Source organism: Acanthochromis polyacanthus, chromosome 1 (assembly GCF_021347895.1).
Source record: "Acanthochromis polyacanthus isolate Apoly-LR-REF ecotype Palm Island chromosome 1, KAUST_Apoly_ChrSc, whole genome shotgun sequence".
NCBI lineage: Eukaryota > Metazoa > Chordata > Actinopteri > Pomacentridae > Acanthochromis > Acanthochromis polyacanthus.
In genome coordinates, this window is record NC_067113.1 from 43,504,326 (window position 1) to 43,519,344 (window position 15,019).

A 15,019-nucleotide genomic window follows, 5' to 3' on the forward strand; every position below is an offset into this window, starting at 1 on the left:
AATCACAGCATAATAACCTATAAATAAGCACAACTCCACATGTGTCCTTTTGTTTTAGTGCAAAAAAGTACATTCTGGAAATATTCACATTCAATTAACTGTCTTTTCACAGAACAATATGAAGAAACTGAAATTTGTTCAGAAAAATAAATTCAATTTCAGCAACATTAAGCCTCAGTTTATCATTTACACATTACAACTTATAGATCACAGAGTGTCTACAAAGGAACACAACATTCAGTCACAGCTATCTGGAACTGAACAATATAGTATTTTACTTGAGAAAACAACAAACACAAGACAAAATATTACAAAAATGAGAAAAAAAATGAAATATCTGAGACAAAAAATGAGACAAACGACACGAAACGAAACAATAAAAACACAAAAAACGACACAAAGTGACAATAACATGAGACAAACGATCAAAGTCAAACATAAAACAACAAAAACAAGACAAAATACTACAAAAACGAGACACAGCACGACAACAGAGCAATCTAGTATTTTACTTTATGATCAAAACAACTTCTTATGGTCTGGAAATTATTTTACATTTATATTTTTACTAATTTACAATCTGCAGTTAATGTCTTCTCTGTAATTTTTACACTTGGAGGCCCAGATTTGGGCCGCGGACCGCATGCTTGACCCCGTTACAGAGCTTTCAGTCATATCACGTCTTTTTACTGATCTACTGTCTTTATACATATACATATATATATATATATATATATATACATTATGTAAAAATAAATGCTGTAATCCAGAATCAGTGCTGTGCAATGTGTGCCTCTTGTCTGTTGCTCTTCAGGATGGGAAGTTGCAGGAGACCACGTTCGCAGTGGAGCAGGCAGTTCAGACAACGACTATCTCATCCTCAGCTTGCATGTCCCCGGCTTCAAGTACGTTATGATACCGTATCACGTGAGCCAAATATGTAGCAGGCGGCAGGAATTGATGGGACTCAGAAACACCCCCACAATTTAATCAATTGTTCCTTGTATCATTTCTGATGGATAAGTCCTCAGTGGTGGATTTGTAGAAGGATTGTAATCATGTGATCATCAGCAGGCAGCTGAAGTAGTGTTCACTTGTAGTCATGGTTACAGTGACGTCATGACAGAACTCTAACAAATCCATGGATCCAGACTATAAGCCGCATCACTGCCAAAATGAATCACTTGGTCTTTGTGTCATTTCTGGCCTTCCCTGAAAATTTCATCTCCACCCATTAGTTTGTTTTTAAGTAATACTGCTAACAGACAGACAAACAAACCAATGCGGAACAGGAAGTAGTATTTGTGGACTCATGTTCAAAGTGTACCTACTAAATCTCAGTTTTGTTTCATGGCAGGGTTCCAGCGTCACTTTCAGGGATGACCGGCAGCGAATTTGGCCGGATAACCTTCGTGTTTGAGACCATCTGCTCTGCCGATTGTGAGCTCTACTTCATGATGGTGTGTGCTTCATCCGAGTGTGTTTGTTTGTGGCAGAAGGTAGTGATTAGGTGACTGATTTCACCAGAATGGCCAGGTTGTGTCACTGAGGTCAAGTTTCAAGGCGAATGAAATCTTGTTGTGTTGTTAGACCAGTAATTTAACCCGTGTTTCTGTGTTTTCCTGGTGCGGCCCCTGCAGGATGTGAACAGAAAGAGCACCACAGTGGTGGAATCCTGGAGGGCAGTAAGGGCAAACAGTCTTACTCACACAGCATGACCAGGAACGCCTCCGTCACATATACGTGGGCCTTCCAGAGAACAAACCACGCCCTAGATGTGAGTGAAAACACATCCATGTAATCGTCATTACTCACACGGTCCTCAGTTTTATTTAGTTTTTCACACACACTTGTTTCATGGTCCTCAGAGCTTGGAAAAATAAGGACTTCAGTGGTCTTTTTGTTTAGAGCCATCATGAGATTTTGTCTAAAATGTCTGTGTGGAGAGATTGCCATGGATTTTGGTGTAGACTTTCTAACTTTAAATGTAGCACCAATCATCAGTTTGTTCAGTACTTTTATGTTTCCATCAGCCTCAACTTCTGCTTTGTGCTAATTAGCTAATGTTAGCATGCTAACATATTACAACTGGTCATAAACAAACGCTACTTGCTAAACATCAGCATGCTAGAATTGTTATTGGTCGTACTTCTTATTAGGGTCCAAGCACCACAGGCAAAAAGCCTCTTGCATCAACACCCACACCCAACAGGAAGTCGGCCATTTTCAATTATGATTCATATTTTGGACAATTTTGTGTTGTTTTTGGATATTTTCAGAAGCTATAAATTCAAACAGACTAACCTCAAAAGACACCAGGATGTACACCAGGCATGGGTGATCAAAGTTATCAAAAATGCTCAACAATTGTCCACTCAGTCCATTGTTATTTGCCCTGGCCATAGAGCCTTTATCTTTATCACTTAAAGCATCCCCATCAATCACTGGGATTCATAGGGGGGGGAGAGAGCATAGAGTATCGCTTTACGCAGATGATTTGTTAATGTATGTGTCTGACCCTGTGCTGTGTGTTCCCCATATTACCCATGCCCTAAGGAGATTTGGCATCTTTTCTGGGTATAAACTGAATTTTAGTAAAAGTGAATGTTATCCTATTAATGATCTGGCTCTTCTAATACAAGATGGTACTCTACCATTCAAAATGTCCAGAAATGGCTTTAAATACCTGGGCATTAATATTACACGGGACATGCAAAATCTCTTCCAAGAAAATTTTTGTTTACTATTTGATAAAGTCAAATTAGACCTGAAGAAATGGAAACCACTTCATCTATCCCTAGCGGGGAAAGTGAACTGTATTAAAATGAATGTGCTCCCCAAGTTTCTTTACCTGTTCCAATGTATTCCTCTTTATCTTCCTAAATCTTTTTTTAAATCTATTGATAAGGCCTTAATTTCATTCATATGGGACGGGAAGAAACCTAGAATACGATTAGAACTCTTGCAGAGGCCCAGAAATCAAGGTAGTTTAGCCCTTCCAAATTTTTGTCATTATTATTGGGCCTCAAATGTCCAAAAAATTATGTATTGGCTCAATACACCTGATCCAGACTGGTGTCAGCTTGAAGCTGCATCTTGCATCTCCACCTCTCTTAGAGCCCTGGTCACCTCCAATCTTCCCATCTCTTTCTTACAGTACACTAATAATCCTATAGTCATAAACACTCTCAAAATATGGATTCAGCTTAGACGGAACTTTGGGTTTAAAAACCTTCTCTATCTAAGTCCCATACATAATAATCACCTTTTCCAGCCAGCTAGGTTAGACTCGGAATTTAGACTTTGGCAGAGACGAGGCATTCATAATTTTAAGGATATGTATATAAACTCCATTTTTGCAAGTTTTGATGAGCTATCGCATAAATTTGACCTTCCTCAATCCAGCCTGTTTCGATATTTCCAAGTCCGTCACTTCCTTCAACATCAGGATCCCAATTTTCCATACATAACATCCCCTTCTGGTTTAGATGATCTGTTGAAATCCCCATTCAATTCAAAAAGACTTATCTCAAGGATTAGTGAATGTATGACCTCCCTAAAAAACACAACACTGGCAAGGATCAGAGCAGACTGGGTGAATGAGCTGGGGGAAAACTTGGAAGAGGACACTTGGGAGAGTGCTCTTCTAAGAGTCAATGACAGCACTTCCTGCGCCAAATTAAGTATTATACAATTCAAGATTCTACATCGCATTCACTACTCCAAAGCAAGACTGGCTAGAATCTACCCTAACACAGATGCAAGCTGTGACAGGTGTCAAAATTCTCCTGCTAATTTAACACACATGTTTTGGTCGTGTCCAGCCCTGGCTACCTATTGGTCTGCCATCTTTAAAATATTGTCAGAAGCATTGAATATAGACCTTCAACCCAACGCAGCTATGACCATATTTGGTACCTCAGATAGAAAACACGCAACACTAAGGGAAGGTTACAAAAACATAATTGCTTTTACGACGCTGCTGGCACGTAGAAGAATACTATTGCATTGGAAATCAAAAAATCCACCGAAAGCATCTTTGTGGTTTAGCGACCTGACACAGTTCATACAATTAGAGAAAATAAAATATACCCTCAGGGGTTCCAGGGACAAATTCTTCACTGTCTGGGGTCCAATGTTGAAACATCTAAATAAACTTAAAATTGTACCCACTTAATGACCACTCTGCGGCTATCTTGCATCAATATTTGTGTTTATGATTGAATCCATGTAAACCATGTCAGGGCTAGTGCACAGCTTCAATCTTGGTGAGTCTAGGCATAGGTTGTCTTTTATTTATTTATTTATTTATCTATTTTTGTGGATATATATATATAATCTTTTTTTTTTCCTTTTTACATATCCAGTTTCATCTCATTTAATCATATGTTTTTTTATGGATTGGTGTCCAACATGTTCTTGGGGGTGGGAGAAAAGTTAAAATATAAACACGGGCATTGTGATTCTTCTGTTTGTGTGATTATGTATCATACTGTTGATGCTCAATAAAAAGGAATTAAAAAAAAAAAATGCTCAACAAAAGTCTTGAGGATGTGGAAATGTTGACCAGTGGAATGCGACCATTTTGAATGCTTCGCCATCAAACAGGAAGTGCTGTCTAACTACCCTGTACATGTTCCAATCTGCTTCAAACTTTACATGTATGGTCAGGGTCCAGCCCTCATCACATCCATAGGCTACACTCTCAGTTTCAGTGTCACCTGGCAGACATGTGTGGGATAGCCAAGCCGCAAGAATGATGAGGACCCAACCAGCGCTGCTAATGTATATTTGTTTTGTCAAAAAGTATACAGCAGTATACCACAACATTTACGACTCTGGTTAGTTTGTAATTCATGCGTCCAGGCTGTGTAAAAATACTTCTCAAACTGTACAAAACACAAAATATTCACAACACGCCAATAGTACAATAATGCAGCATTTAGCTCCAATCCACCGTGGCTAAATACAGAGCTGCTAGCAAGGCTGTATGGTATCTTATTAGCCTTGTCATGCCGCCAATTTTTTTGATTTTTGTGCTGTAAATACAGAAAAGAACTGAAAATAAATTGTGTCTTGTTTGAATTAGCTGTATTTTTAAATTGTTTGCAAAATAAGAGCCTCATAGCATATGACGACAGTGAAAATAAATGCTGTTTACCTAAAAGACATATTTTATTTGTAGGTCCGTAGTTATGTCAGCGACATGGTGAAGCTCTACTCCATCAGTGTGACTAATGTTCTGGATGGGGTGGCGTCAGCGTGTCGGGCCTGTGCTCTGGTACCGCAGAACTCCCAGCGGGCCGGCTCCTCCTGCGTTCCCTGCCCGGCTGGTTTCTACATCGACAGAGACACCAACAGATGCCAGGAGTGTCCACCCGACACACACCTGGCAGGAAGACACACCTACGGCCAGGACGCATGTGTCGCATGTGGACCTGGAAGCATCAGCAACAAGGTAGAAAAACCTGCGCTCATCATTCCTCACTGTGGGTTTGGACTTTTTGACATTAGGACCAGTACAATATCTGAGTTTGAACACTTGTGCTAATGCATTATATCAAAAAATGTACTCATTTCGCGACATAGACATCTTATCATGTAACAGAGGAAGCCAGTGGTCTAAAATGTTAAATAATATAACAAAAATCATTAAATTTACACAGTTTATCAGTGTCAAAAACTGTGAAAACTGAAAGAATTATCAGATTTTCAACTTTCTGATAACAATTATTGACCAAGTCCAAGCTTAAAATCATGATATCTCTGAAAATCACTTCATTCTGCACGTCTACGTGCCAAAAACAAGTCAATTACTCGAACTAGGTTCTGTAAAAAAAAAAATTGCTCTCCACAGCACAACAGTAAAGCCGTATTCACACGGGATTAATTTTACCTAGGGACCAATGGTGATTTGTTCCACTTATTTGGTTCCACTGGTTCTAGCTGGTTATAATGGGTTCCACTGATTTCAGCTGATTCCACCTGGTTTCAGCTGGTTCCACTAGTTCTAACTGGTTCCACTGATTCCGCTGGTTCCAGCTGGTTGTAACTTGCTCCACTGGTTCCAGCTGTTTCCAGCTGGTTCTAACTGAACTGGGTTGAACTGCAGACAGTGCTTCCACAGAGCGAAGACAAAAAACTAATTTAAAATCCAACAGGATATGCTCAAGCAATCTGATTGCGCGAATCAATCAGTAAATATGCTGTTGTAATTAGCATTAATTGTAATTACCAGTATTGATTATTGTAGTCCAGTCTGATCATTTCTGGCTCGTGATTGAGAGTTCTCATGTTTCGTTCTGCTTCAGGAACATTCTCGTTGCTACAGCGACTGCTCCTTCACCCACACTGAGAACAACCGAACGCTGACGTTTGACCTCAGCCCTCTGAGCGACGTGGCCTCGCTGACCATCGGACCGAGTTTCACCTCTAAAGGCACCAAATACCTCCACCTGTTCAACATCAGCCTGTGTGGCCACGAGGTGATTCACTCATACCTGATTTATCCTCGTATTAGCTACAGGTTTTAGCATCACTGTCATTCTTAATATGAAATATCATCATATTTATTGTGCTTTTAGTTCTGATCGACCTTTTACTGAATACTTTGTGTTTTTTGTTGTGTGTAGACTCGTGACATACAATCTGGGAGTGGCTGTTTGTTTAGTTTTATTCATAAAATGACAATATTAAGCCTCTTGTCTGATGTTGTGTCAAACTCATTTTAGTTCAGGGGCCACATTCAGCCCAGTTTGTACCAGTAGGCCGGACCAGTTTTCACTATATGATCAAAACGACAAAAGTCAGATTAAAAAAGGCAAAAAATAACAACAACAGGACAAAATATTACAAAAATGAGGCACAAAACGACAAGAAGCAAAACAAAAAAGAGATAAAAGATTAGACAAACTAATTAAAAAGCAACAAAAAATGGATAAATGACAAGAAGTAGACAAAAAAGGCCAAATGGCACGCAAACCTATGAAAAAAGCGAAACACAAAATGACAAAAATAAGACAAAAAACACAAGCGATTCAAAAAGGAAACCCAAAACGAGAAACAAAACAACAAAAGTCGGACAAAAAAAGACAAAAAACAACAAAAACAAGACAAAATATTACAAAAATGAGACACAAAATGATGAAGGAACAATCTAGTATTTTACTTTATGATCAAAGCAACTTGTCATGGTCTACAAATTATTTTAAATTCATGGTTTTACTAATGTACAATCTGCAATTAATGTCTTCTCTGTAATTTTTACACTTTGAGGGCCGGAGTGGACCCTCTGGAGGGCCGGTTTTGGCCCGCGTGCCGCATGTTTGGCCCCCCCCTGCATTAGGCGCATTCCCGTAATTTGATAAACTGTTTCTGTATCTTGTCCTAAAGATCCAGCAGTGGAAAATGTGAAAGAAAATCAGATTTTTTTCCAACAGACCTGTCACCCAGTGTGAAATGTGAAATGTAACTATAGCAACAAACAGATAATTTTCTGTCTTGTCAGGGGAGGAGAGCTGCTATCTGCACTGATAATGTCACCGACGTGTCCAGTAAAGACGACCAGAGCGACCCGTCTCAGTTCGTCAACTCTGTGGACAGTTTCATCTGTCAGTCGACCATCATCCCGGCTGATGGGCGGGGCTTCAGGATGGCCATTTCCTCCCAGTCCATCGGCCTCGCAGACACTTTCATCGGTATTAGAAACATATGGCTCATGGATCATTGATAATCAGCTGGTAAACATGGCTATAGTGCGTCTGTCTTTGTGTTTTTAGGAGCAACAGTAGATGCCGTTCTTAACGGAGTGAACGCTGAACCAGATCTTTTCCCTGAAAGTTCAACCGATGCTCCAGACATCAACTTCTTCTACAGGTACAGGAGGAAAGACGGAAGCAGTGTTTGCATGTTTTTGTTGTGTTTGAGTCCTAAATGTGTCTTTACTTTTCCTCAGGTCAACGCAGGTGACGGCTTCATGTGAGCAAGGTAGAAGTTCAGTCATTACAGTTCGATGTAACCCAGAGAAACCTGAACGAGGAGAACTGTCTGTACCCAGGTGGGGGATGGATGGATGGATGGATGGATGGATAGATGATGGATGGATGGATGGTTAGATGATGGATGGATGGGTGGATAGATGGTGGATGGATGGATGGATAGATGATGGATGGATGGATGGTTAGATGATGGATGGATGGATGGATGATGGATGGATAGATGATGGATGGATGGATGATGGATTAATGGATAGATGATGGATAGATGATGAATGGATGGATGATAGCTAGATGATGGATGGATGGATGGATGATGGATGGATGGATGATGGATGGATGGATGGATGGATAGAGGATGGATGGATGGATAGATGATGGATAGATGGATGGATGGATGGATGGATAGATGATGGATGATGGATGAACAGATGATGGATGGATGGATGATGGATTAATGGATAGATGATGGATAGATGATGGATGGATGGATGATAGCTAGATGATGGATGGATGGATAGATGATGGATGGATGGATGATGGATGGATAGATGATGGATGGATGGATGGATAGATGATGGATGGATAGATGATAGGTGATGGATGGATAGCTGATGGATGAATGATGGATGGATGGATGGATGGATGGATGATGGATGGATGGATGGATGGATGATGGATGGATGGATGGATGATGGATGGATAGATGATAGATTAATGGATAGATGATGGATGGATGGATAGATGATGGATGGATGGATGATGGATAGATGATAGATTAATGGATAGATGATGGATGATGGATGGATGGATAGATGATAGATTAATGGATGGATGATGGATGGAATGATGGATTTTTTTCAGTCATTTTATTATTTTGGGCACATTAGGTAATAGAAGTTTAAATGCACAACAAGAATGTCATTATAGGAAAGATACAGATTAATTTAGGAATGCAACTAACAGTTTTATTATCTATGAATCTGCCAAGTATTTTATATTTTGGTTTTTAAAACATCAAAAAACAAACAAAAAATACATCTTATTTACATTGAAACCATCTAATTTTGCTTAAAAAAATACAGAAAGAACTTAGTTTGCCACTATTATATGAACTGATCAGTTTTTTCTGTGTTAAAGTGTATTCTTCCTACACACTCTCTTTAGAGGGTGACAAATGACATAATTAGTGATTACATAATGGAAGTAACTAAAAAGAAACGCAGTGTACTGATGTGTGTGTGTGTTTGTACAGCTCGTGTCCTGCAGGAACATGTGATGGATGTCTGTTTTACTTCCTGTGGGAGAGCTCCAGCGCCTGTCCACGCTGCACCGAGGACGACTACCACCAGATAGAAGGAGCGTGTAAAGGAGGCGTCCAGGTAGCACTCAGACACATTACAAAGCTCTTTTATCTCACAGAACACTTTAATCTGCAGCTACTTTGAGCTACATTTCAGGTCAATTGTTTCTGGACAGTGACTCAGTGGTTAGCACTGTCGTCTTGCTAGAAGCTAGAAGATCCCTGGTTCACATCCCGACCTTCCCAAGATTGTTTGTCTCTATGTGTAGTCCTGTGATAGACTCACCGTCTGTCCAGCTGTCCCCTGTCTTCACCCTAAGTCAGCTGGGATAGACTCCAGCCCTCCATGACTCGAATTAATATTATGCGGTGTATAGACCAGGGTGTCAAACTTGTCTTAGTTCAGGTTCCACATTCAGTCCAATTTCAGCATAATAACCTATAAATAACCACAACTCCTAATTTTTCTTTGTTTTAGTGCAAAAAAAGTACACTCTGAAATTGTCACATTTATGGAATTATCTCTTGACAAAACATTAAGAACAACCCGAAATTTCTGAAGAAAAATAAATTCAATTTCAGCAACATTCAGCCTCAGTTTATCATTTACACATTACAACTTCCAGATCACAGAAAGGAACACAACATTTAATGTGGATCTGGAACTGAACCATACAGTATTTTACTTTATGATCAAAACCAGTGATTTTACTGGTCAGGCCCACTTCTGTTAAAATTGGGCTGAATGTGGAACCTGAAACAAAATGAGTTTGACATCCCTGCTTTAGAAAAAACACAACTAAAAGCATCTTCCTGCCAAATGAAAGGCAGAACTTTCACAAGGTCTCGGCTGCTTAACTGAAGTCAGACAAACTCTTAATGTGATCTGATATGAACTCTTTAAAATACCTTCATCTGAACAGGAAACTCTGTACGTGTGGAACGAGCCAAAGTTGTGCACCAAAGGCGTGTCTCTGCCTCTTCGAAGCTCTGCCCCCTGCGAGGCCATCGCCCTGTGGCTGAAGGTCGGGGTCGGAGGCGGGGCCTTCGTGGCCGTGCTGCTCATCTCCCTCACCTGTTATTTCTGGAAAAAAAACAAGAGGTGAGAGTTATCGACCACACTCCAGCATCAGCCCCAGTCCAGACCAACACGCTCATTAGGGTTACCTTAAACTGTTATTTAAAGGTAGAGACGTCAGCATGTGTTGTCAGCGTCAGGAAAGGATCAGGTGGATAGTTTCAGACTCACATTCTACACCTGTGTTTCCTAAACTGATTGTCTGCTGACATAACTTCATTTTCTACTCACAACCTTTAATAGTTTCTATCGTGAGCGTAATCTGTGAGTTTGTGTGTTGATATTTTATTTGGGAAATATTACAACTAAAAAAATGTAATAGAATCATTAGAGCCACTTTAATCAAATAAAAATCGATCAAATGAGAATTTAAGCTTAATTTTATGAGACTATAGTTGAACATTTAGGCCATGGATGTCAAACTCATCTTAGTCCAGAGGCCACATTCAGCCCAATTTCATCTCCAGTGACCAGTATAATCACAGCATAATAACCTAAAAAATAACCACAAATCCAAATGTTTTCTGTGTTTTAGTGCAAAAATGTCCACATTTAAGGAATTATCTTTTTAGAAAATATCATGAACAATCTGAAATTTCTTTTAAAAAAAAAGTTTAGTTTCTACAACATTCAGCCTCAGTTTATAATTTCCACATTACAATTTACAGATCACAAGTGTCTACAAAGTGTAGTATGTGTATTTTAAATTATGATCAAAATGACAAACTCAAACAAAAAAAGGCACAAAACAACAAAAACAAGACAAAGTATTACAAAAAATGAGACAAAATGACAAAAAAATGAGACAAATGACATGAAGCAAACCAAAAAAACACAAAAAACTTGATAAAAAAAGTTACAAAGCAACAAAAAATGGACAAAAACAAGATGCTCAAATGACACAAATGAGACAAAAAAATGGCTTAAAAAGAAACAGAACAACCAAAAAATAGACAACACAAGTGAGACAAAAAAAATACGAAACGGCAAAAGCAAGACAAAATATGATGAAATATGACGGCACAAAGTGACAATAACATGAGACAAATGATCAAAGTCCAACATAAAACAACAAAAACAAGACAAAATATTACAAAAACTAGACACAGCATGACAACAGAGCAATCTAGTATTTTACTTGATGATCAAAACAACTTGTTATGGTCTGGAAATTATTTTACATTTATAGTTTTACTAATTTACAATCTGCAGTTAATGTCTTCTCTGTAATTTTTACACTTTGAGGGCCGGATTGGAGCCTCTGGAGGGCCGGTTTTGGCCCACGGGCCGCATGTTTGACACCACTGATGTAGGAGAACAAAGAGATTAGAAACAGAGTGGTAGTATTACGAGAATGAAGGCAAGAAAATATGAAGAAAAGGAAGAGAACTTATATTTTTCTAGCGACAAATCTAATATTTATGAGAAATAAAAGCATACATTCTAGATAATTGATCATATTTATAAATGAAAAGGCAAAAAAAATTATGAAATATCTAGTATCACTAAAAAATATATAATAAATAAAAATCAGATTTTTGTAGAAAAGAATTTAGTGATACAATGGTTTTTATTTTACTGATAATCACTTAATTTTCAGACATTCTAAAATACTAAAATAAAAACAAACAGTTACATAATACATGATTCAGTAACTGGACTAGAGTAAAGAGCTGATTTTCTTCCCACGGCTGATTCTGATCTTGTGTGATGTAAATGACGCTCCTTCTCCTGGTTGTCAGGCTGGAGTATAAGTACTCTCGGCTGGTGATGTCGGCCAACAAGGACTGTGAGCTGCCAGCTGCAGACAGCTGTGGTCTGGCTGAAGGAGAGGAGCCTGACGACGACGTGGTCTACGCCCAGAAACCGTCCCTGCTGGGGAAACTCCGAGCCATCGCCAACAAGGTGAATGCCAGTTTCATACAGCAAAGATTAGTACGTTCCTTCCCTCAGGTTGACTGTCAGTGTGGGACGCTTTACCCACAGTTCGGTTATAATCCTGCTGGCCTCGCACAGCGGCTCCATGTTTTGCGTCTTGATTTTGTCATGTTGTGTCTGTGCTTTGTCCTCTTCTGCCTCGTTTTTGTAATTTTGTGTCTGTGCTTTGTCGTTTTCTGCCTCGTCTTTGTCATTTTGTGTCTCGTTTTTGTCATTTTGTGTCTTGGTTTTGTCGTTTTCTGCCTCGTTTTTGTCATTGTGTGTCTGTGCTTTGTTGTTTTCTCTCGTTTTTGTCATTTTGTGTCTTGTTTTTGTCATTTTGTGTCTCAGCTTTGTCATTTTGTGTCTGTGCTTTGTTGTTTTCTCTCGTTTTTGCCATTTTGTGTCTTGTTTTTGTCATTTTGTGTCTTGGTTTTGTGGTTTTCTGCCTCGTTTTTGTCATTCTCTGTCTTGTTTTTGTCGTTTTCTGTCTCATTTTTGTCATTTTGTGTTTCAGCTTTGTCATTCTGTGTCTTGGTTTTGGCATTTTCTGCTTCGTTTTTGTCATTTTGTGTCTGTGCTTTGTTATGTTCTGTCTCGCTTTTGTAATTTTGTGTCTTATTTTTGTCATTTTGTGTCTTGTTTTTGTCGTTTTCTGTCTCATTTTTGTCATTTTGTGTCTCAGCTTTGTTATGTTCAGTCTCGCTTTTGTAATTTTGTGTTTGTTTTTGTCATTTTGTGTCTTGGTTTTGTGGTTTTCTGTCTCGTTTTTGTCATTTTATGTCTTGTTTTTGTAATTTTGTGTCTCAGCTTTGTCGTTTTTTGTTTCGTTTTTGTCATTTTCTGTCTTGTTTTTGTCGTTTTCTGTCTCATTTTTGTCATTTTGTGTCGTGTTTTTGTCGTTTTTTGCCTTGTTTATGTCATTTTGTGTCTTGGGTTTTGTCATTTTTTGCCTCGTTTTTGTCATTTTGTGTCTTGTTTTTGTCGTTTCATGTCTCGTTGTGTCGTTTTGTGTCTCGTTTTTTTTTTATAAAAAATGACTGTCAACTATGTTACAAAAAGTCCCTTAATTATATATTGACCCTACTCGCCGTGTCGTAACAAGCGTCTCGTCTGATTTCTGTGTCTCAGCATGAAGGTGGAGAGAGCAGCGAGTCGGTGCAGCTGAACTCCTCCCAGTCTGATCGGTGGGTTTTGGGATAAACTGATGCCAGCAGAGGGACGGCGAGGCCAGAGCTGAGTAACGGAGGACCGGTCTGTCAGTGAAAGCTTCACTGTCCTCCTCCCTGTGTGTCCTTCGACTACAGACCCAGTGCAGGGACAATCGGGACAACGGCTTTTCCTCCTCGACCCTCGAACTCACAGGAGACGCAGTCCTGCTTTAACGCCATGGAACTGAGAAACATGCTCTTAATGTTTTTTGTATATTTTGTATTTTTATTTGGTATGTTCTGTTCAGAGTCATGTATTTATATTAATGTTATGATGATACCCTTTATTAAAGTCCTGTTTGGCTTTGGGATTTGTGTGCAGATGATTGGGGGAACTTTAAACAATGTATTCTACTCAATTAATGTTGCTAAAAACAATATTTTGAAATAGTTTCTTCCTCAAAAACTGCAGTGAAACCACCAAAACCACCGAACATGCAGTGAATCAGAGCAGGTAAATGATATATTGTACGTTGATTTCAAAATCAGCTTATACAGAGTTGTTATTCTACAAAGCGCCATATATTTATGATTTTTATAATATATATATATATATATATATATATATATATATATATATATATATATATATATAGTTATATTTTTTGGTTTATATATATATATATATTAAAGTATTTTTATTATTTGTTTACATATTTATTTCTTTTTCAAACAGATTTATGTATTATTTCTCTTTATATTTACACATTTCTTACACATTTATTTCCTGATTTTTTTAACAGATGTATGCATTTATTTGTCTTTATATTTACACGTTTATTTCCTTTTTTTTTTTACAGATTTATTTATTTATTCCTTTATTTATTCCTCTATATTTACACATTTATTTTCTGATTATTTTATTTACAGATCTCTTTATAGTTACACTTTTTTTTTTAAACAGATTTAGCTGTTACTGTGGCACTCCTGTGACACCATAGAGCAGGAGCATAAAAGTCTTAAAAACAGGGAATTTCCCACACACAGATTGAGTCCAGTGAGAAACGGAAACTAAGAGATAAAATCAATAAAGATCTCCATTGGAAAAAGTTTCATTTAGAGCTGAGGTTGAATCCATGTCTGGACAACTTGGTTAAACAGGTTACTTTCAATTGTGAGGTGAGTGTGAGTATTTTTGAAGTTAGGAGAAGTTAGACAAATAGTTTGCATCCCCTGATTTGTAGTTTTGTCTAAAAGTAAAGGATTTTTTTTACAGGAATAGTTGCCTGAAATCCAAACAGTTCTTCAGTAGGACCCTGGACTGTAGTGGTTTTGGCTGCAGTACCGCGGCTGACCGCTGGGTGAAGCTCTGAGCAGGACTCACCTGGACTCACTGGAACTATATTCTCTGAAAAATCACTGTTATCTAACCTTGAACTGGGTATTAAAACGGTATCGAGCCTCCTCTGACCTATTTTACGGCTCATATTTACCCAGTGTGTCGGGCTCTTCTCCCGGCTCGACTCCGTCTCTCTCCCCGGACAGTCACGCCTCCAGTCCAGGTCTCTGAGCTCCT

At 38.6% G+C, this 15,019-nt stretch overlaps 1 protein-coding gene across 1 annotated transcript in view; it reads left to right on the forward strand.

Annotated features, from left to right (window-relative positions):
* Positions 1-13,814, forward strand: part of LOC110963733 (endosome/lysosome-associated apoptosis and autophagy regulator family member 2-like) — a 28,233-nt gene extending 14,419 nt beyond the window's left edge. Inside the window, 13 exon segments of the mRNA XM_051950455.1 lie at positions 815-905; positions 1,358-1,460; positions 1,641-1,677; positions 1,680-1,777; positions 5,186-5,458; positions 6,312-6,485; positions 7,508-7,697; positions 7,779-7,875; positions 7,955-8,056; positions 9,250-9,376; positions 10,221-10,399; positions 12,118-12,280; positions 13,424-13,814. Coding sequence (XP_051806415.1) covers positions 815-905; positions 1,358-1,460; positions 1,641-1,677; positions 1,680-1,777; positions 5,186-5,458; positions 6,312-6,485; positions 7,508-7,697; positions 7,779-7,875; positions 7,955-8,056; positions 9,250-9,376; positions 10,221-10,399; positions 12,118-12,280; positions 13,424-13,495 — 1,706 coding nt within the window. The 3' untranslated portion in view covers positions 13,496-13,814.
* Positions 13,815-15,019: the final 1,205 nt, after the last annotated feature.